The sequence below is a fragment of the Orbicella faveolata genome, unplaced genomic scaffold, assembly GCF_042242905.1.
Source record: "Orbicella faveolata isolate gen_17 unplaced genomic scaffold, um_ofav_v1 contig_13, whole genome shotgun sequence".
Taxonomy (NCBI): Eukaryota; Metazoa; Cnidaria; class Anthozoa; order Scleractinia; family Merulinidae; genus Orbicella; species Orbicella faveolata.
The window spans coordinates 25,837,365-25,857,967 of NW_028301540.1; the positions used below are offsets into that span (position 1 = coordinate 25,837,365).

The 20,603-nt window shown below is 38.3% G+C and overlaps 3 protein-coding genes across 3 annotated transcripts; 1 reads left to right on the top strand and 2 right to left on the bottom strand.

Moving 5' to 3' along the window:
• Positions 1-2,446: 2,446 nt before the first annotated feature.
• LOC110058633 (neuromedin-U receptor 2-like) lies at positions 2,447-4,060 on the bottom strand. Its single transcript, XM_020765286.2, has one exon. The coding sequence runs from the start codon at positions 3,584-3,586 to the stop codon at positions 2,531-2,533; it is 1,056 nt and encodes a 351-aa protein (XP_020620945.2). The 5' UTR covers positions 3,587-4,060; the 3' UTR covers positions 2,447-2,530.
• Positions 4,061-7,345: 3,285 nt separating this feature from the next.
• On the bottom strand, positions 7,346-11,181 carry LOC110058649 (substance-P receptor-like). Its single transcript, XM_020765305.2, has one exon. The coding sequence runs from the start codon at positions 8,807-8,809 to the stop codon at positions 7,760-7,762; it is 1,050 nt and encodes a 349-aa protein (XP_020620964.2). The 5' UTR covers positions 8,810-11,181; the 3' UTR covers positions 7,346-7,759.
• Position 11,182: 1 nt separating this feature from the next.
• LOC110058647 (histone acetyltransferase type B catalytic subunit-like) lies at positions 11,183-20,210 on the top strand. The gene is made up of 15 exons (XM_020765302.2): positions 11,183-11,247; positions 11,362-11,430; positions 11,776-11,851; positions 13,536-13,572; positions 13,930-14,016; positions 14,333-14,375; positions 15,284-15,402; positions 15,968-16,055; positions 16,221-16,254; positions 16,568-16,672; positions 16,952-16,995; positions 17,674-17,736; positions 18,178-18,329; positions 18,923-19,039; positions 19,477-20,210. Exons 1-15 carry the CDS (start codon positions 11,241-11,243, stop codon positions 19,642-19,644), a joined length of 1,209 nt encoding a protein of 402 aa, XP_020620961.2. The 5' UTR covers positions 11,183-11,240; the 3' UTR covers positions 19,645-20,210.
• The last annotated feature ends 393 nt before the right edge of the window (positions 20,211-20,603 follow it).

The following is a 20,603-nucleotide window of genomic DNA, read 5'->3' on the forward strand; positions in this document are numbered from 1 at the left end:
TCGGAGACTCCTCGGGGATTAATCGGCAGCGGCACCAACTTATTTGACCGTTCCCCGCCAAAATTGGTGGTTACATTATGTATCAAAATTGTAATATGTCTATCGAATTATTCTCGCGTTTTGATTGTTTCTCACTTACGATCAGACGCAAAGATGACGTCATTGAAACTTTTGGTTTCATTATATTAAGGAATTAGATTATGAGCTTGACATTTCTGAGCGAATAATCTAATTGTATTAGTACAAATCTACTAGTCGTTTAAAACTTCATCTAAATACTCTTCACAGACACCTCGGAAACGCAAAGAAGGGGCCGCATTACGTCTCCGATAAAATTATATTTCTAAAAATCGCTTTTCAGCTTACGTGATTCCCATAGTCTTTCCAAGATGACGGACACCCCGTTCGCCGTGTCCCCCATCTTGGAAAGACAATGGGAACGAGATTGAGATGTTCGCGCAGTGAAGTCTGGGAAACTTGCTCAGTCTTGCTGCATTCATCAGAATAGAAAAATATTAGCTGTCTGTGTGGCTTATTAATTTTATTAGCATTAATTTGATATATGGTCTACGATTTCTATGGTGTTTAACTGCTCGCAGGGTAGGTAAAACCCTGAGGTACGTACATAGAAGGAATTAATTAACGTTTTCAAGAAAACCCATCGGATCTCACAGTGCCTTTCTAATTTGTTATTCATCAGTAAGTTTCCGGTTAACAAGACAGGTAGCAATGTTTTATGCAGCTTTTAGACGCATTTACGCAAGTAGTTTGAGCTGGAATTGAGTTTAAAGAATAACACAAAAGTGTCTTGCTGTCAAACATTGTAAACTGATTTACGAAAAGGAATGCCTTTCAGTTGGAGGCAAAGAGGAAAAGCACCCTAAGTCTACGTGGGAGAAAATGGGGACATATGTCGACGGCATATTATCTAAAACATAAATCACGAGATCGACAATAAGTAAGCCACGACGAAAAACACACGAAAGTAGTGCAGAACTAACAAAAGAAATTACCACCATAAAGGACGCAGAGCAGAATTACGCAGAAACGTCGGCACACAATTTTTTCCCCTCGGAAAAACCCAGATAAGTAAATTGTGCTCTTTATGAAATAAAAATTGCTTTCCTGCGGCGAAAGAGAAATGACAGGAAATCCGTTTTGCGTTTGTAGCGAGGCTATTTAATATAAAAGACATTAAACGTGTTGCACTCTCCTCTGCTCTGCAATTTATCACACCTTGAAAACAAAGAAACAATTATTCAGTTCTCTAGCCACCCAGGAAATGGCTTCCTGTCGTTGACGCCTCTGGAAGTGCTGTTTATATGTGAAAACACTTTCAAGCTATGAAATTTATCATACTTATTTTCAAAACCCGGCACAAACCTAATAATGTTAGTCAGTAAGCCTGGCTTTCGAACTCAATTGTCTTTGAGTCGTGCCCCATTGTCATCTGCACTCAAGCAATTTTCAATCATTTGCTACCCCTATGACACTGCTCAAAGTCTAGACACTACATATCTTTGCTACACAGTGCTGACGAACCCCAAGAAGGGCGAAACAGCTGTCCACTGTTGCGATCCTACTTCATCGATTCTTGTCATGTTGGTCATGTTGGTGTCTCGAAACGTTTTTCACGTAGTATCAGCCTTGCAATCTATTGTTTGTCTTCATACATTTTTTTTGGCTGATCAGATCTCATGTAGATCCTACGTTGGCAGCGTTTATCTTATGCGGTCCCTTGCAGTTTCTGGTTTCTCGGCCCATCATTTATAATTATAAATTGACCTCAGCATCGCTTGCACGGATGCAAACTGAGTAATCAACAACTAAGATATACATTTTATAGCAAGAAGAAAAACAATTTTACCTCGAACAGTATAGTGTTCGGTATAAGTTCAGCAACCGAGCTCTTGACAAAAAAACGAAGGTGTATATTTAAAAATTAAAACTTGCAGCAGTCAATTGAATTCACAAGAGCAAACGTAGATTTTCCTTCACACCAATTTAACTCGTTTTACCAAGTCTTACAGCTGGAAAACGAGATAATTTGTTTTCGTGTTTTGAAAATGTAACTTCCGTGGGGAAGTAACATTTTTCAGAACGCGTTTTCTCGATAACAATTTGCATTGAAATTGATCTTTGTGATGTATAGAACGTGGAACCGAGAAAAGAGCTGAAAAGAGTAGCGATGGAAAGTTAATTGTTTTCTATAGCCCTTAAAACTGATAAACCTAAATTTCAGCCATCTCCTCTGGCCGTTTGCTTACTTTTAGAAAAAGCTACAGTGGAAAGGTGGCGGCTGAAATTCGGGCTGGTTTAGAATTTTGTTAATGGCACCATATTTGACTAATCAATGCGCGCCCAGCGAAAAACATTTGAAGTGCGTATAGCCAGAAAATGACCGTCGACAAGGATATAAAACAACCATAATGTTTCTTGAAAACCATGTAGTCAGTTTTATTATCAAATGACAGTACAGTGTATATTGACGAAACGCTACTCACAATGAACTATGAAAAAACTTCATAAATTACACAGCATTCATTTCAATGTCACTTATCTCCTCCTCGCGAGGGAAGCATTCTTTAGCTTTGCCGTGATTAAAAATATTTCGCAACCCTTGGCGATATCTGTCATTCAGAAGGAAATAAATGTACGGGTTAAGTGATGCGTTGGAGTAAAATATGAACTTAGCTGCGAAACTCAATTGGTCCATACCACAAGGAATTTCCTCGTACCACACGAAGAAAAATAAAAACCCGACAATATCTATAGGTAAAATGCAAAAAACAAATAATATTATGATTGCTAGAACGTTCCTAACAATCTTAGTATCCTCTTTTCGTCGGTTCTTCACTAGTAAAGAAGAAGATTTTTGCCAAAAAGGTTTCTTTCTTTTTAAATCCCTCAATATGAGAGAATAAAGAACAGCTATAACTGATAAAGGAATAGCTATCAAAAAGACTGATAAAATAATAAAGTTGATTCTTAGAGACTGTAAGTTGTCGAATGCTGGCTCAAAGCTGAAGGAACAAATACTGATTCCATTGACTCGCTGATGACGCGCCATGTAGAAATATATGCCGTGTAGACCCATTGATATTAGCCATATCAGTGCAATAACAAATTTGCGTCGTTTCGGAGTCACGATAGGTTCACGAAAGGGTTGAACAACTCCAGTGTACCTATCCAATGTGATAACAACGATGCTTTGTATCGAGACTGCAGTGGAGATGTCTTGGAAGAAGTAAACAACTTTGCAAAGGACTGCACCAGCTAGACCATCGATCAACCATCCACGGAAACCGATGAAGATTTCCCCAATTTCTCGCGGCACTGCAAATGTAGAAAGCAGTAAATCTGACACGGCCATGTTTGCGATTAAGTAGTTCGTTGTCGTTCGCATGTGCCTGTTTTTTGCAACAATAGCGATGACCGCCGCGTTTCCAAGAAGAGAAAGCAACATCAGCACGGTGTAACAAGTTGCTTTGATAGCCTTTGTAGATACGCGATCCTCGATAGTGAAAGAAATACATTCGGCTGCAGCTGAATTTAGCATCGTAGAATTTTCTATCGATCCGTTCATCGTGTTTGTGGATCCAAGGGACTTTGAGGAAGCAGCCCTTGAAATTGCAGCGAGCAAATATATTTTGTTTACATGGGGAGGGGCAATGGTGGTTGCTTCTAGAAATTATTGTGGGTTGTGAGTTTCTCCGGTTGTATTTTTTGCCCGATGCCTAAAATTTGTATGCGGGTTTCCTAAATTTTTTCATGCTTTCTCTTGTACACCTGAAGACTACAATCATTTTGCCATTGCCTTGAAAACATAGACTCTCGTACAAACTTTTTACTGGTTATGAAATCATTGCATACATATTAGCTCATATTACATAACACTACATCTCATCACATCACATCACATCACTTAACATCACGTCACTTCACATCACATCACATCACATCACATCTACTACTACCACTACTACTACATTTATGTTTACTACATTTATTAAGTTGATAAAATCTTGGAAGACATCACATCACATCACTTCACATCACTTCACATCACATCACATCGGTTCACTTCACTTCACTTCACATCACATCACTTCACATCACTTCACATCACTTCACATCACTTCACTTCACATCACATCACTTCACGCCACTTCACATCATATCACTTCACATCACAGCACTTCGTATCGCATCACTCCACATCACATCACATCACTTCACATCACATCACTTCACACCACTTCACATCACATCACTTCACATCACAGCACTTCGTATCGCATCACTTCACTTCACATCACATCACTTCACACCGCTTCACATCACATCACTTCACATCACAGCACTTCGTATCACATCACTTCACATCACATCACATCACTTCACATCACTTCACATCACATCACATCACGTCACGTCACGTCACATCATATCACATCAAGTCACATCACGTCACGTCACATCACTTCATATCACATCACATCACTTGACATCACATCACATCACATCACATCACTTCACATAACTTCACATCACTTCACATCACATCACTTCACATCACATCACATCACATCACATCACTTCACATCACATCACATCACATCACTTCACATCACTTCACATCATATCACATCACTTCACTTCACTTCACTTCACTTCGCATCACATTACGTCACGTCACGTCAAGTCACATCACGTCACGTCACATCACTTCACATCACATCACATCACATCCCTTCAATCCCTTCACATCACATCACATCACTTCACATCACAGCACATCACATCACTTCACATCACTTCACATCACATCACATCACATCACTTCACATCACATCACATCACATCACATCCCTTCACATCCCTTCACATCACATCACTTCACATCACTTCACATCACATCACTTCACATCACTTCACATCACTTCACTTCACATCACATCACTTCACACCACTTCACATCACATTACTTCACATCACAGCACTTCGTATCGCATCACTTCACTTCACATCACATCACATCACATCACTTCACATCACTTCACATCACATCACTTCACATCACTTCACATCACTTCACTTCGCATCACATCACTTCACATCACATCACTTCACATCACTTCACATCACCTCACCTCACCTCACATCACATCACATCACATCACGTCACGTCACATCAGATCACATCAAGTTACATCACGTCACGTCAGATCACATCACATCACATCACTGCACTAATTTTGCGCTGGTCAATAAAAATTTATGAGGTCTTGTAAATCCCACTCTGTTCCTCTCGCGAATCCCGCATCCCAACCCTATCAAAACACGAAATCCCGCTCCCGCTTGTAATTGTAATTCCCGCTTCCCGCCCCTGTTTTCAGCTCAAATCCCAAATATCACGGCGAAAAAAAGGCAAATCCCGCATCCCGCCAAACCTATTGGGGACCCTCGTATTATACGGACACCTTTGGGACACTCATCAGTGTCCGCTTAATACAGGGTGTCCGCTCTAAACAGGTTCAGCAATAATAGTTAATTATTAACCCTTTTTGTAACACAGTGTAACACAGTGTAAGATCAAAGACCGCTCCTAGCACAATGTCCAGTCAGTCAATGCATCAATCTGGAATAATCTACTTAGCTTTAAAACGAATGAGTAGTAAAAAGACCTAGCTTGAGGTGTCCGCTCATTGCAGGTTTTGTGTAACAAAATGGCTTAATACCGGTGTCCGCGACTGCTTCAGGTGGTATGGTACCCTCAATATGGACCAAAAAGTTTGTTTAAATATGGTGAAGAAAGATCAATTGTGTGCTATTGCACTCAAGAAGAGAAATTAAATTTCTAGAGTTTTACTCAAAATGGTTGCTATGGAAACCAGCCACAGCCTTTTGAAGAGTGTTTTATAGTATTGACACCAACACTTCCTGCTCTTTTACAAAACAAGAATTGACTGTCAAATAAGCATATCATGTAAGTTTCTGGTTTGTTCTGTGATATGAACCTAAGTTTTGACGGTTAACTCTTATTTTCAGTGCTTTTTACAGCTTTATTTGGAAATAACCTTATTTTTTACCACACCCAGTGGACAAATCATCTCATGTCACGTGACAGACCTTAAAATGTTACGATTTTTTCGGTTTATATCATCACGACACCACTGGTCTTTGATGAGTCCAAGTTTCAGAAATTCTACTAAAAAAAACCTTGCAAAGTAGAAATGTTGGCGCGAAGTCAGTCGGTACAAAAGTAAACTCTTGAGAAAAATGCACCTTAAGTTTCTTACACGAAGTATTAAGCATTTAACGAGCCACAAATAGTGGGGGGTGGGGTGCAGATTGGATCTCGGGGGAGGGGGTGCAATGGTTGTTCTATTTTGTAAAAAGTTACTGCAGTTGTGGGAAATATTCCTTGTCATAAGGGAAATGAATGAGCCTGTGATGGCAATTCGAGGCAAAGCTTTTCACAAATAATTATACCAATCGAGTTGTACATGTCTTAAAAGTTTTTTCTAAATAGTTTCGTTCATATAAGTTAAAAATAATCTATATTTTTGGTCACATTCTTATAGTAAACAGTCGTTGCTATGGCCGTTGCCACGTGAAAAAACTTATACCACTGTGTACTTTCCTTAAATTTCACACTCATCTGGAAGGAATTCGGCAAGATCGTTTCAAAATGTTTTTGACAAGTCCTCAAGGGTCTTAAGTCTCGTATTTCCAAGAAATTGAATTTTTCATGAACATCGCCATATTTTAGGGTACCATACCCCCTTAACAGAGGCGTCCGCTGAATGCAGGTTTATTTTACAGTAAATGCGTGAAGAAAATTTAGGGACTCAAGCCGGTGTCCACATAATAGATTACTATTCAAAATCAAAAGCCGGTCACTCACCTCTCAAATGTACCACACAGTATCGTGCAAAGTGGAAATGGAGATTTATATAGCATTCACAAAACATATCAGTTTTAATTTTCTCCCGGAAGTTGAGCCAATAAAAGCTTCGAAAGAGCAAAGAGAAATCGCAGTTTACCATGCAAAAACCAAATATTTCAGGATTGCCTTAAGAAATACAAAAATAGTAAAAGAAATCGGTGGTCCGTTGACAATTGGTAATTGAATGATCGCTGTTTAGAGTTACGAAAAACCGTAAATTTTAAATGAATAACGCGCAATTATCGAATAACTAAAAGGAGCAAAATACTAACGCTAAAACTATTCAGCGCACGCACACCAAGATCTTAGGGAAAGAAATAATTTACGTACAGTACTTAGAAAATTGCAGCTAGCACAAGTCTGTTTGCGCGCGCCATACATACGATGACTTGGTGCAAAGTAAACATTTTCGCTGATTTAATTTTTTTTTTTTAAACTATATTTAATATAAAAGCTAAAAGATACTTTTCGTGCCACTTTAGAACGTTGTGACAACGATAGTTATATTTTATATTTTCAATGAGCGTTATCTGGCGACCTTACCAATATTTACTATTCAGAATTTTTTTTTTTTAATGATGCCACTTCTGACCTATCAGAGAACCCTTAAAATCTTATCTCGCGCTCTCCAGCAAATCCATATGCTCTTCTACACTTACACAAAACGTCAAAACGTCACAACAAGTGGGCAAAAAATGACCCAGAAGAAACCATTAAAACACGATCTGTCAAAACCGCACAACTTTTTCTGTAAATGTGGACATCAATTTGATATGTTGACGCTATTTTGTGTCAACTTTGTAAAAACTACAATGTCTTCAATTCGGAGTCATTTGCTTCGCCCTCGCGAGGAAAGCATTCATTGCCCTTTCTAAAAAGATTTCGCAGCCCTTGGCGATATCTGTCATTTAGAAAGAGATAAACGCACGGGTTAAGTGATGCGTTGGCGTAAAATATAAACTTAGCTGCGAAACTCAATTGGTCCATACCGCAAGGAATTTTCTTGTACCAAACGAAAAGAAATAGAAATCCTAGGATGTCTATAGGCAGTATGCAAATAACAAATAAAAATACGATTGCTAGAATTTTTCTGATTATTTTAGTGTTCTCTTTTTGTCGTGTTTTCATCAGCGAGGAGGAAGAATTTCGCCAAAAGGACTTCTCCCTTCTCAAAGCCCTGAATATGAGTGAGTACAAAACGGTTATGATTGTCAAAGGGATGGCGATCAGAAACACTGAAAATATTGTGAACTGGATTCTCGAGGCACTCAGATGGTCGAATGCTGGCTCAAAGCTGAAGAAGCAAATATTGATTCCATTGACTCGCTGATGACGCGCCATGTAGAAATATATGCCGTGTAAACCCATTGATATTAGCCATATCAGTGCAATAACAAATTTGCGTCGTTTCGGAGTCACGATAGGCTCACGAAAGGGTTGAACAACTCCAATGTACCTATCCAATGTGATAATAACGATGCTTTGTATCGAGACTGCAGTGGAGATGTCTTGGAAGAAATAAACAACTTTGCAAAGGACTGCACCAGCTAGACCATCGATCAGCCATCCACGGAAACCGATAAAGATTTCCGTCATTTCTCGCGGTACTGCAAATGCAGAAATCAATAAATCTGACACGGCCATGTTTGCGATTAAGTAGTTCGTTGTCGTTCGCATGTGCCTGTTTTTTGCAATAATAGCGATAATCGCCGCGTTTCCAAGAAGAGAAAGCAACATCAACACAGTGTAACAAGTTGCTTTGATAGCCGTTGTAGAAATGGGATCTTCCTGGGTGAAAGGTATACATTCCTCTTCAGTTGAATTCAGCAGCGTTAAATTTTCTATCGATCCGGTCATCGTGCTTGCAGATCCAGACTTGCCTTGACCCTCGAAATTACAGCGTGAATTTCAAGAAAGTTTTTCCATGCCCGGTGTTTACACATGAAAATTAATGCTTGTGGGCGTGAGTTTCCGGTTCTATTTTTAGCTGACGCCTGAGATATGTACGTGCACCTGAAACTTTGTACCTGGCAATCTCGCTCTGGAGAGAAGCATTTGGCCGCATCAGTTATCAAGTCCAATGTAGAAATAGTGCTATTATTTCTTCATGCCTTCTTGAACGCTTTAATTTAAATTTGGGTAGTTGTGGTCTTGATCGATGATGTTTCTCAAAAAGTATACTTGTTTGTGTCAGACCATCAGTTATTTCGACCGCAATTAAAAACACATTGAAAATGGCGTTAATTCTCTTGGAGGCAGCTGAGTTAACATGTAGCTAGCAGATACACTTTCGCCGCACCTGCTTGAAAGCTTTACGTGTTCTTGCGATACAACTTGGATTAATTCTGAATATGTAAAATCAAAAATATCATACTGCTAAGTAGAATGCTAGCGCTAGGGGGATAACTTCAGCTCAGCAGACTCATCAAAAGATAGACATGTCGTAACAGAATTAGAGGGAGAAAAGGCAGGTTTTAGGAACAGGGCCAAGAATTAGAATATTAACAATTTATTTTTAAGCAGAATTATATGCCCGGTTTTTGGCCAGTTCTTATTTATGATTTCAAACATTCTGAGCATATATGAATTAATTTAAGCCCGAAACATGATATCAATTACTTGAATTTGGTTTGATCTGGAACCGTCAATCTGCAGCTCACTCATTCCAAAGTCCTTTGATACCGGGATTGAATGATAACCGTACATCCTAACACTAGCACAAACATCTAAATAAAACATTGCAAAATTTTCATTCCTAGTCCATGCAGGTGGTTTCTGTTCCATTAAATTTAACATGAAAAGTTAATTCTATCAGTATTGTGACGGTTTTGGGGGCAAGGAACTAAGCATTGTGACGGTTCACTGGGCAAATTTCTAATCCCAAGGAGATAACTAGCTTCTGACTTTTCTGAAAGATCCGTAACTTGCGTGATTGCGAGAAATCGTATTTTCGGGATGATCTGAGAAAATTAGACAACCAAGATGTATGTTGCGATTAGGAATAGAATAGCGACAGGCCACTTAAAAATTGGTTGCTTTATCACATTAGTGACCAAAATATTATTTTTCCTTACCATTTATTGGGTATGGTTATCTAATCAGTTTTCATGTCATAATTGTGATAATTACCCCCTAAACGAATTTTCAGCGCACAAGCGTCCATTAGATTCATGAGGCAATTTTTCAAGTGTTTCAGAGCACGGAAGCTTATATAAAAGCGAAGCCATCAAACATCTTGAAAAATATTCACTTCTGAAAAAGTTGCTGAGAACATTTACGACCTTGTACCAAATGCACAGGACAGTCGTTTGGCCCGGATTACTTGAGTTGTTATTTATCATTATTTATCTTTTTAAAAAAAATAGAATTCAAACCAATTCCTTCCCTCCCTGGAGGATGAGGGGTCTAAGATGCAGAGATACCGAAAAGAAAAGACTGAGTATCTGAAGCTGTAAAACAATCTTTTAAAAATTATAATTTACTGGTTCACTTGCCGAATATTGAACGTCATTGAAACGTTGGGCATTTTTCCTCATCAGTTGTTTTTAATTTGTTATTTCGCCTGAAAGCACATGAAAGTATTAAAAACTAGTTAGCAAAAACCAAGTCAAATGATCCAAGTTTTCGGCTTGGAATTTACACTTCTAATTAGAAAGCCATTAGCGCCTTTGATGGTGTCCTCTGCCGCAGAGATATTTAGCTACTTAACCTAAGATTCGGTTCTAGCAAAATATCGGTGATATGATGATCTAAAAGCATTATCAGGCCACAATGATAAGTTTGTCTGCTAAAGAGGGCTCCCAGGTGGCTTCAACCATTCCCCTGTGGGGCTACTCCCTTATTTGGGCTATATAGGTATCTGCGGCCCCAAAGGGTATGGGATTTTAGCTGTTTTGGTCTGAAAAAGGGTATGTTTTTCACTATGGCTTGGAACTAATTTTTTCCGCAACACCATTAGCAAATTTGTAGCCATTCTCAAATATTTTCGCAAATGGAAGCCAGTTCTGTCTAGCTGCGGTCATATATTACAGTCGTGTAGTCATTTTAGAGGTCTGAAATGGAGTATCGATTTTAGCTCAGGTCTGAAATAGAGTATGCAAAGTCACAGATTTTGGTCTGAAATAGGGTAAGGTTTTCAAGGTTCCGGCCGCACACCCATACAGTAAAACTTTGGGGAGTACCACCGTACCCTCTTCCACCTTAGCAAAGGACACTGGGTAAAAACTACAACCAATATCGTTGAACAGCGGATTCTCTCATTTGAGCAGGAAAGCGCGCGAACGCCAAGATGGAGGGTTAGTTCGGATTTTGACAATATTCTATGATATTTTGTTGCTAAAGAGCTTCATTTTGACCATGAATTTCGTTTCTCTTTCAATGGGGTGATATTCTTGTTGCTCTCACTTTAGTTCCTCTGGTGGAACAGGCCTTGGCTCGTTACAAATGCGACTCCAACAGAGCTGTTCACTTCAAACTCGGTAAGCATACATGAAAGCTGACATGTCAAAATGCAGTGTCCATTCCTCATTTTCCATGAATATTGCACCAGTTTCACACATTTGAAGATTGTTTACATAACTGTTGAGCTGCTTTCAAGATCAACCGTGCGAAAAATAATCCTTGCGTTGATTTTAGAAAGGAATAATTGTACAGTTGTACAAAATGAAGCCTACGAAGGTACTTTTTGAAGGTTAGCTGCATAATCAATAATGATTAGGAGTGATCAACGTCTCATTTGCCTTAAAATAAATATGTAGTGGCGAGACCAAATATCAATGATTATGAATTTACTGGTTTGTTTTGTGTTCGTTGTTCCTTTTCAGTTAAATCTGAGAAGGATGTATTTGACAAGGATAAAGGATTCTACCCAGCATTTTCACATCAGTTCTTTGGAGACAAGTGAGTTGGTTGCATGCGAGATATTCCTTCTTTGAAATTAAGTAGTTTAGTGGTGGAGAAATTGCCAAGCATTAAAAAAAAAGAAAAAAAAAAGATAAACATTAATAACCATTTTTAACCTCTCATTCAAGCCATAATTTGCAAATTTGTACTCTTGGGCAAGCATTCATGTAGCACAACATTGTGGGTACTGGTGATCCGATAGACCATGCAGAAAAATGGTTGTGGGTAGAGGTGGGACGGGTAACTTGATATTGGCTGGCAACCTTTCCAGGAACATGAGGGAGCTTAAGCAATGACGATGCAGGGTTGGACATCTGATCAGCCGTATTAATAGCCACCAGGCTAGTGATTTCTGAAATTTACTAGCCCAAAACACAACTTTGTGGCCCAGGTCAGTGTCCCTCTCAGGCTTTATTTTAACCTCCCTTTTTGCACCTTTCAACATACATGAAAAGAAAGATCCTTGGGGTTTAATTTCATAACATGATACTGGAGCCACAAAAAACTTTCTTTCCACAATGGATTAAATGCTCTTTTCCTTTTATTGCTCTCATATTTCCTGCTTTTTTCCTGTTCTGTTTCACTGGTCTTTGCCTTTTTGCTTGGCGGTGCTACTTTATAATTTGACAGAAATCGCTCCATCTTCTCTACAATCGCTTGAAGCTGCGAGGCGATGTGCAAGGCGTTGCATGATGGGTAGGGAGAGAACCTGGGAGTACTTTAATTTTTCCAGTAAGCATAGGGTCTGGGTTCCAGTGATATTTATGATCGACACGCGAGACCAAGAAAGACGCCACAGAAGGGTACTTTTATACTTTCTTTGTTAATATTATCCTTACAATTTCACGTTTTTTGTTCTCTTTAACAATTATGAACTTTAAACAAATGAAATAAATATTAATTCTGTCAATGTTTCTACTAGCCCGCTGGCTATTGAACTTTACATTTTACTAGCCTGACCTCATTTTTACTAGCCTTGGGCTATCGAACCAGCAGAGATGTCAAACCGGAATCCAGAATTATTGAAATTGAGAATGACAACAAAAAATTCTCCTTAGAAATGCCCAATAAATAAACATAGAAAAAAAAAGAAATGTTATTCTTGTTGTTAATTCTCATTGCTTTACTTCAAACACAAACTGTAACTGCTAAGTACTACAAAACATTTTGACAGGGCTGATGGAATATATATGGTTCTCTGAGATCCAACAGATTGGAAGGCAGCGGTTTTATTAAGGGCCGGGCACTAGGCAAATTGACCGGCTATGAGGATAATTTTGCCCACCTGTTTTGACCATCTAGTGGAATTTTCTTTTATATAAAGAAGTTTATTTCAAACAGTTTTGCTTGCCTGTGAAAAGCAGTTACCCTCTTGCTGAGAATTTTAATGAAACTCCAGGGAAAGGACTTAACCAAGTGCCAAAATGGGATATTAAGCTGCACACGGCCAAAATTTATTATTTTGTCTGACATTTGTACTTACTGGTATACAAGTAGGTTGTCAATTGTTTTGTGCTTTGAAAATTTTCAGCAAGATTGATGACCGAAATAAATAGCTTGGGCTTGTGTAAAAGAATTCATTAAAACTTTCATGATGATTTTTGTTGTAACATAAGCTCATCTGTCTATTGGCCTGCACTTATCTATGTTTTTTTCCCTTGTTTCTGATTTCTCCTTGCAGTGAAACAATTTTTGGTTACCATAACTTGGAAGTGCAGGTAGGGTCTCCCCCACAAAGCCCCCCCCCCCCTCCCCCTTTCCTCCAATCCCCATGCATTTTGTGAGGTCTCCATATTGTTTGCAAGGACGTACCTAGCAACGTTTTGGTTTTGGCTAATGTGCTATTTATTTTTAAAACCAAGAGTAAGGCTAGGTTTGTATTGGTAAAACATGAGCCATAGTGTGGTCTTGATAGTACAGACTGAGCACAGGGGGGTTTGTATAGAAAATATTACACGGCCAATATTTCCCCAGTATTGTCTCAAACAAGCTTGGGTTACAAGTTATTGGTTTAGTTATTGGTTCTCAGCTGTCTTAGTTATGCAATAAAAAGCTTTATTTTGTTTTGTTTCCAGTTGTATTACCATTCTGGTACTCTCCTAACATACATGGGCTTGAAGCATGATGGTGAGGTCAATAGCAAGATCGTAGAAGGAGTAGAGGTGAGAAAATCAAACTTGGCATAGTGTTTTTTTTGCGATTGAAAATGCAAAACTTTAACAAAGTAGGAATGACAAATCAAGGAACATATGTCAAATTTGTTTGATTTAACCTCCTAGATACCAACAGTTGTATAAGATTTTTTTTTTTAAATTACCTGTCAGTGACCAAACTTGACCAGCAGAAAAACTGGTCTGTTAAAAATTGCTTTGGATTGTAAAATCTGACATTTCACCAGCCTGTAGTTTGGTGTGCTAAAGAAGAGAAATGATGATGTAGGCTGTTGTTGTTGAAACCTTGTCTTTTTTGTAATTGTAGCCGGACCCTGTTCTGAGCACTATTGCAGAGAGATATCCAGCTGGTAAGATCAGAAACTTAAGAGTTAAAACTGCTGCGGAGACTAGCTAAGCTAAAACATGATTATTTTAAATTCAGTTAGCCTGCAAATGTAGATGTATTTCCAGAGATAAGTGACAGCTGGAAATATGCCTGCGTTTGTAGGCTAAAATTTAGTTTGGCAAGTAGTAGGGACTAAATTTTTTGGATCATGTGTACTAAAGGCATCCGTGGTCAAGTGTCGATCAATAGCCCTGATCAATACTCGATTGACACTCCATCGACACCTTGGTTGACACTCAATCAACAAACCATTGACATCTCGGTTGACAGTTGACAGGTGAGAGTTGACTAATTTTCGATCGATTCATATGAGCCAATCAACACTTGGCCGACTATCGACTGACTTTTGATCAAGTGTCGATAGAGTGTCGACCGAGTGTCAATAGTGATGTCAATCAAGGGTATCAATTGACACTCGACCATGGATACCTTTAGTGTACATGATCCAACAGTTTGACAAAATGGCTATTTTACATGAAGGGAGTTGTCCCTTGTGACTTGCTGCAGGAACTAGTTGCAGGGATGTATCCCATTCTGTGTGTTTACCTTAAGAGTGAATTCAACCCGGGTTCTAACTGGCACCACTTGATCTGGAGTCCAACCTGCTAACCAGTAGACCAGCAACCACACCCATATGTGGTTCATGCAGATTGTGTACTGTGTATTTAGAGCTGGTCTACACAAGTGTGACTACTGCTTGTAACTCAGTGTACACCACAATCAACTTTCTTAAAGGCTGTTCAAACTGTATTCAAACAATGAACATTCATTTTTCTCTTAGACTGATAATTTAAAGGCTGCCTTTAGACTAAGACTCTGTAGGCTCTACTATCATCCCATTTATTCACCTGTCATCATTGTTTGGAATAGGATGTCTGACAAATTTAGATGAGTTTATTGCAAGACTTCCTGATGAAGGGAAATTCAGGCCAATGGGAGATTTGTTGCATTCGTACAAGAAAAGTGATGTTGAATATGAAATCTACAAGGTAATACTATTATCGCTGCATACATTATAGGTAAAGTAATTTAGTCATGTTCGGTTAAGGAACTGGTAATTCTTAGAAATGAAAATTACTTTAAGTCACACCCACAAAACAGCGGTTTCATCTGCCGAAGGGCAGCTGGTTTTCACAGGCGGGCAAAACTTTTTGAACTGAACTTCTTTTTAACAAAAATTTTCCTCTAGATGTCAAACCAGGCAGGCGAAATCATCCTCACAGCCAGTCATTTTACCCCCGTCAAAATGTGATACTCTAATATGTATTTCATTTGGGGTTTTCACACGTGTCTCTTTTATATAAGTTTCCAACTTGGGGTTTACCTTCTGCTCTTTCAAATTAAAGGGCATAAGGATTGACTTTTTCGGGATTTAATTCCCTTGCTATGCACGTATCCATTCCTAAAAGGTTCCTCAAAGCTCACAGTTTTCCTTGAGCTCCACTCTTGCAAAACTGTTTGCTTTTAGGAACAGATAACTGAATGTTCAAGCACAAACATCCGAGCATTATTCCCACACTTTATAGAATATTTATTTATCATTGAATTTCTCAGGCTGATGTAACTACACCAAGACTCAAGGATTATCATGATAGACTGCAGCCATTTGTGCTGTGGTTCATTGATGGATCATCCTATATAGGTATGACATGAGTTATCTTTTTCATTTGTTGCTTGCTCATTCGGTTGTTTGCTTGCTAGGTGCTCTGTCAGTTGTTCAGATTTTGGTCTTTCAGTCCTTGTGATGTCTTAGTTCAAGTGTCAATGATAAATAATTGTCCAATATCTGCTGTTCTTACTTCTTCAGATTCTGACGATGAAAGATGGCGTTATTTCCTTTTGTAAGTACATGTATGTTATGCTGATTAGAGATTGTTTCTAACTGAAACACATAATTCAGTTTTGGTGTTCCACTACAACTTGATATAGTTTACAGTAGGCTTGATTTTCCAGCTGCTATTTGGGAAATGCAGAGGAAATCAAGCTTAAGTTCACAGGTACCTAAGACTTTTTACATCTGTGCCCAACGCACTGGGAATTGTTTATAATACAAAGCTGGTGCCACCTTCATTTGCAGTAATTATTATGAGGTCTAAGGCTTTAGAACAAGAATTACACTGGTTGCCATACAAAAAATTCATTTCTTCATTCTAGATTTGAAAAGAGAAAGGAAGCAGGAGAAACGTATTACAGCGTTGCAGGCTATGTGACTGTTTATCAGTATTATGCATACCCAGACAAGATAAGACCACGCATCAGGTTGGTATACTGGTCTTTCCCTCATTTTATGTTCATTACATCTCCCAGTGCCTTAGACTCTGGATCAAGAGGTCTGGGTTCAAGCCCTTGCTGGGGTCGTTACATTAACTTATGACTCTAACTCTCACGGTCATCATCACCATAAACTTTATTTACTCTTGAATTCACAGACTAGCATATCGATGCTACTCTGCTACTCTAAACTCCTTGCCTTAACAAATGTGTCTGTGTGTCTAGTTCCTATTGGAACTCATAATTATGTTGATTTTTGTTTTGCAGTCAGATGTTGATTCTTCCTCCTTTTCAAAGACAAGGCCATGGAGGTTTGTACAGCTGTGTGTGTGTTCCTCAATAAAACAGGGCTTGCTATCTTCCAACATTGTAGCTTCCTCAATAATGTGAAAGATTTACTTTTGGAAAGAACACATATATACACACAAATATGTAACATATGAATTTGTTGCCATTGCAACAGAATAATGATATTAAAACTATGTGGTAAAGGTTCTGACAAAACAAACATTTTTAGCAGTATCTTAAAATAGTATTGATGGGGTCCCGAGGCACCTTAGTTTTATGAAAAAAAAAAAAAAAAAACTGAGGAGGAGTGACTTTGGTCAATGAAAAAAAAAACAAATTGAAGCTTACTTGTCTTAAAAAGACTTTTAGAAATTTTCTTGTAGTCGCATATCAGCTGTGAGATCTTCCTAACTAGACTGCAGCAATTTTCTTTTTGTCCTATAACCTGCCGAGGAGCCTGTTCTTAGGTGGAAGAGTGGGCAAATTGAAGGAATCTTTGGAGCATGCCCAAACTACCTATGCTCAGGTTATGCCCAAACTTCGGCCTTATGCACCTACTGGTGTGCAGAGACTTGGTGATGATGATGTTGATGAATGCCCAAACTTCCTGCCGAAATGCACAGGGTGGTACCAAGGCATGTTTCTCTCTGTGCAGCAGTGCGTCATGTTTATACATTAAAAATAGTTTACTTTTTGTTTAGTTGAGATGCTGCAAACCGTTGATAGATTCTACATCAAAGATCCGCAAGTCTTGGACATTACAGGTAATTATTACAAACAGCTTAGTAGGAATGGGGAGGGGGGAGGGGAGGGAGGGGGGTACTATTTGGAAAAAAACCCTTCCTTGACAGAGGTGGGGTTATTTTCTGGAACTATACAATTGCACAAGCCTTTTGAAAAAAATTTTAAATATCACAAGTGGTGTAAGTCCATAATTGCTCGAGCTTTCATAGTATTCTTTGTTTTATTTATTTATTAAATATCTGAGAAAATTATGAACGCATGCACGAATTTGCACTGCAGTCCAAATGATAAATTAACTATTTATTGGCTTGGTCTCAGTCAATCACAATGAAGTCATTTCCTCAGTCAAAAATAAATGTTGAAATGTAAAAATGATTTGCAAGGCAGTGTTAGTAATGTTTTGTCAAGCTGAAAGCTTAATAATTATTACAATAATTTGTATTTTACCTTTTTGTGTTTAGTTGAGGAACCTTCCTATGACTTTATCAGATTACGGGACTATGTAGATGCTTTGGACTGTAGTAAACTCTCAGCATTTGCACCAGACAATCTGTGCAATGGTTTCAGCGATAAAATGGTGCAACAGGCCCGTGAAGAGCTGAAGATCAACAAGGTAAGTAATAACATGGAAAGAGAAACTTTGGGTCCTGTGAGTAAGGTGGAGAAGGCTTTTAAATCTAAAATTAGAATTGCAACATCACTGGCTGTTTTTGTCTCAGATGCAGTTTGTTGAGATGTACTATTATTCTTCTAGGTAAATACCGCCATTATGTTTCTTTTGGTGCCAGTAGTTTTCATTTAACTGTCAAGCTTAACTTTGTACTTAGGAGAAGTGAACAATCTTCTAGCGCGAAGCACCAATTGAATCTGACTGAACTAGAGTTGTTTGGGTTGTTCGAAAGGTGGATTACACTATCCGCAGGATAAATCATTATTCACTGGATAGCAATTTTTCTGGTGGATAGTGTTATCCAGCCTTTGAACAACCAGGGTCAGCATAGTAACCATTAGGTCTCAGTTGTGTGTTGCAACATTTGGTCTGTACACTATATCTTAGATCCTGCCTGTAGTTTTTTGTGAAAAAAGAGCCATTCCTATGCAAAATTTTGGTAAAGATTAAAATTTCCTCACACTGATTCAGCAGGTATTTTGCAAGGTTCTTGCGCCTGTTGATTGACCATCAACTTGTCTATTTCTATCCTTCAGATTCAATGTCGGAGAGTATACGAAATTCTGCGACTTCGTGTCACAGATCTTAGTAATCCTGAGGAATACAAGTCTTACAGGCTTGAAGTAAAGAAGAGGCTCAATATTCCTTTTCAGGTATTAATGAAAAGAAGTTATTGAATAGGAACTCACACCTTCTGAGATAAAATTGTCATAGCATACAATTATCGCATTTTTGCTTTTGTGCTCAGCTAATCCCAAAAGTTGGAGGAGGTTACATGTATATCTGGGGCAAGTCCCATCTCGCAGTCAATCATGAAATAGCCATTTTCGTTCGTTCTTCTCACGAATTTTCTACATTAAGTCATAAAAATTTCAAAAGATGTTTCGTAGCATTCTAAACCAAAAATTCATGATCCTTCTCAACAATTGGAGACAGCGAATTGTCGCCTACTAGCTATAATGTAGTTGGAAACAACGGGTGCTGCAAATTAGTGACTTTTCATCACAATTTCACTTCCATTGAAAATCTGATATTTTTCCAGCAAAATATGTTTGCATCACTTTTAAATAAAAAAAATTTCTTTTTTCAGAAAGAGAAAGCTGATCTAGAAAAGTTAAAACTCATTTTAAAGCCAGAAGAAATGAGTGCCACAGTAAACTTGCAGACTCCACATGAACGAATGCAGCACCTTGAGCAGGTCTACCAAGAACTGGAGGCACATTACAAGAAGACAATTGAGAGAATTGCTGCTACTTAACAAGCTCAATCCATTTACTGTTTAAACGAAACGACTGGGCTAAGACAGAAGGCTCTGTAATACATCATTATAGTTGCTTCATAGCATTCTTCCAACAAAAATGAACATGCAACCAGACTTTGTTTGATAGTTTTAGCTCCATGTTCTGGTGAAACAACAATTTCATATTTTTTTAGTGAGTTCTGATAATGGTGCCACTTGTAACCAAAAGGCAGCTGGAATCATCATTTCAGCCAAAAAATCTGAAAATGTCAGCAATTTTCTGCAAATGATATATGAAATGTTTGACTGCATTTCCAAACATGAAGAAGAGAGTTGAAAATACTCTGCCTAGCAGTGTTCTTTTTTCATGAGGAACTTTGTATCTTCTCAATTAAAACTATAACTAAGGAGAAAACGAAGAACTAAATCATAAAAAAAAGAATAAAATTAGCACAGTTGGAGATCTGATCTTGAAAGATCACATCTCCAAACACCATCATGTTTTGATTTCCTTTGTTTAAACTTGCTGAATCGTTGGTGTATATTTTGAGAAAATCTGTTCTGAAATAAATTATTATAGACTACTTCCAGAGGTGCTCCTCTCTTTTTGATCATAATGGAATGTCATAAATTTCCTTATCATTTGCTAATTTTTCCAGTCTCTCATGAATGGAAAACAACTGGAAATTATAAATGGTAAGTGCTATTTGGTTTGGATTTGCTTTCTTGGGTTTGTTATTGATGGAGAACACATTACCATTGTTCAAGTCTTCCCAACTGGTTCTTTCCAAAAAGTGGCCAGTACCCATTATTTTGATGAAAAATCAAAACTTAAAGAATCAAAGTTTCAAGCATTTGAGCTCTCAAAAATACAGAACATGGACCATACCCTAACCTATGAGTAACGTATCGGTTATAATCAAAGTTAGCAGCTATTTTTGCAATGATTCTTTTGCTCAAGTAGGTGTCAGTTGGGT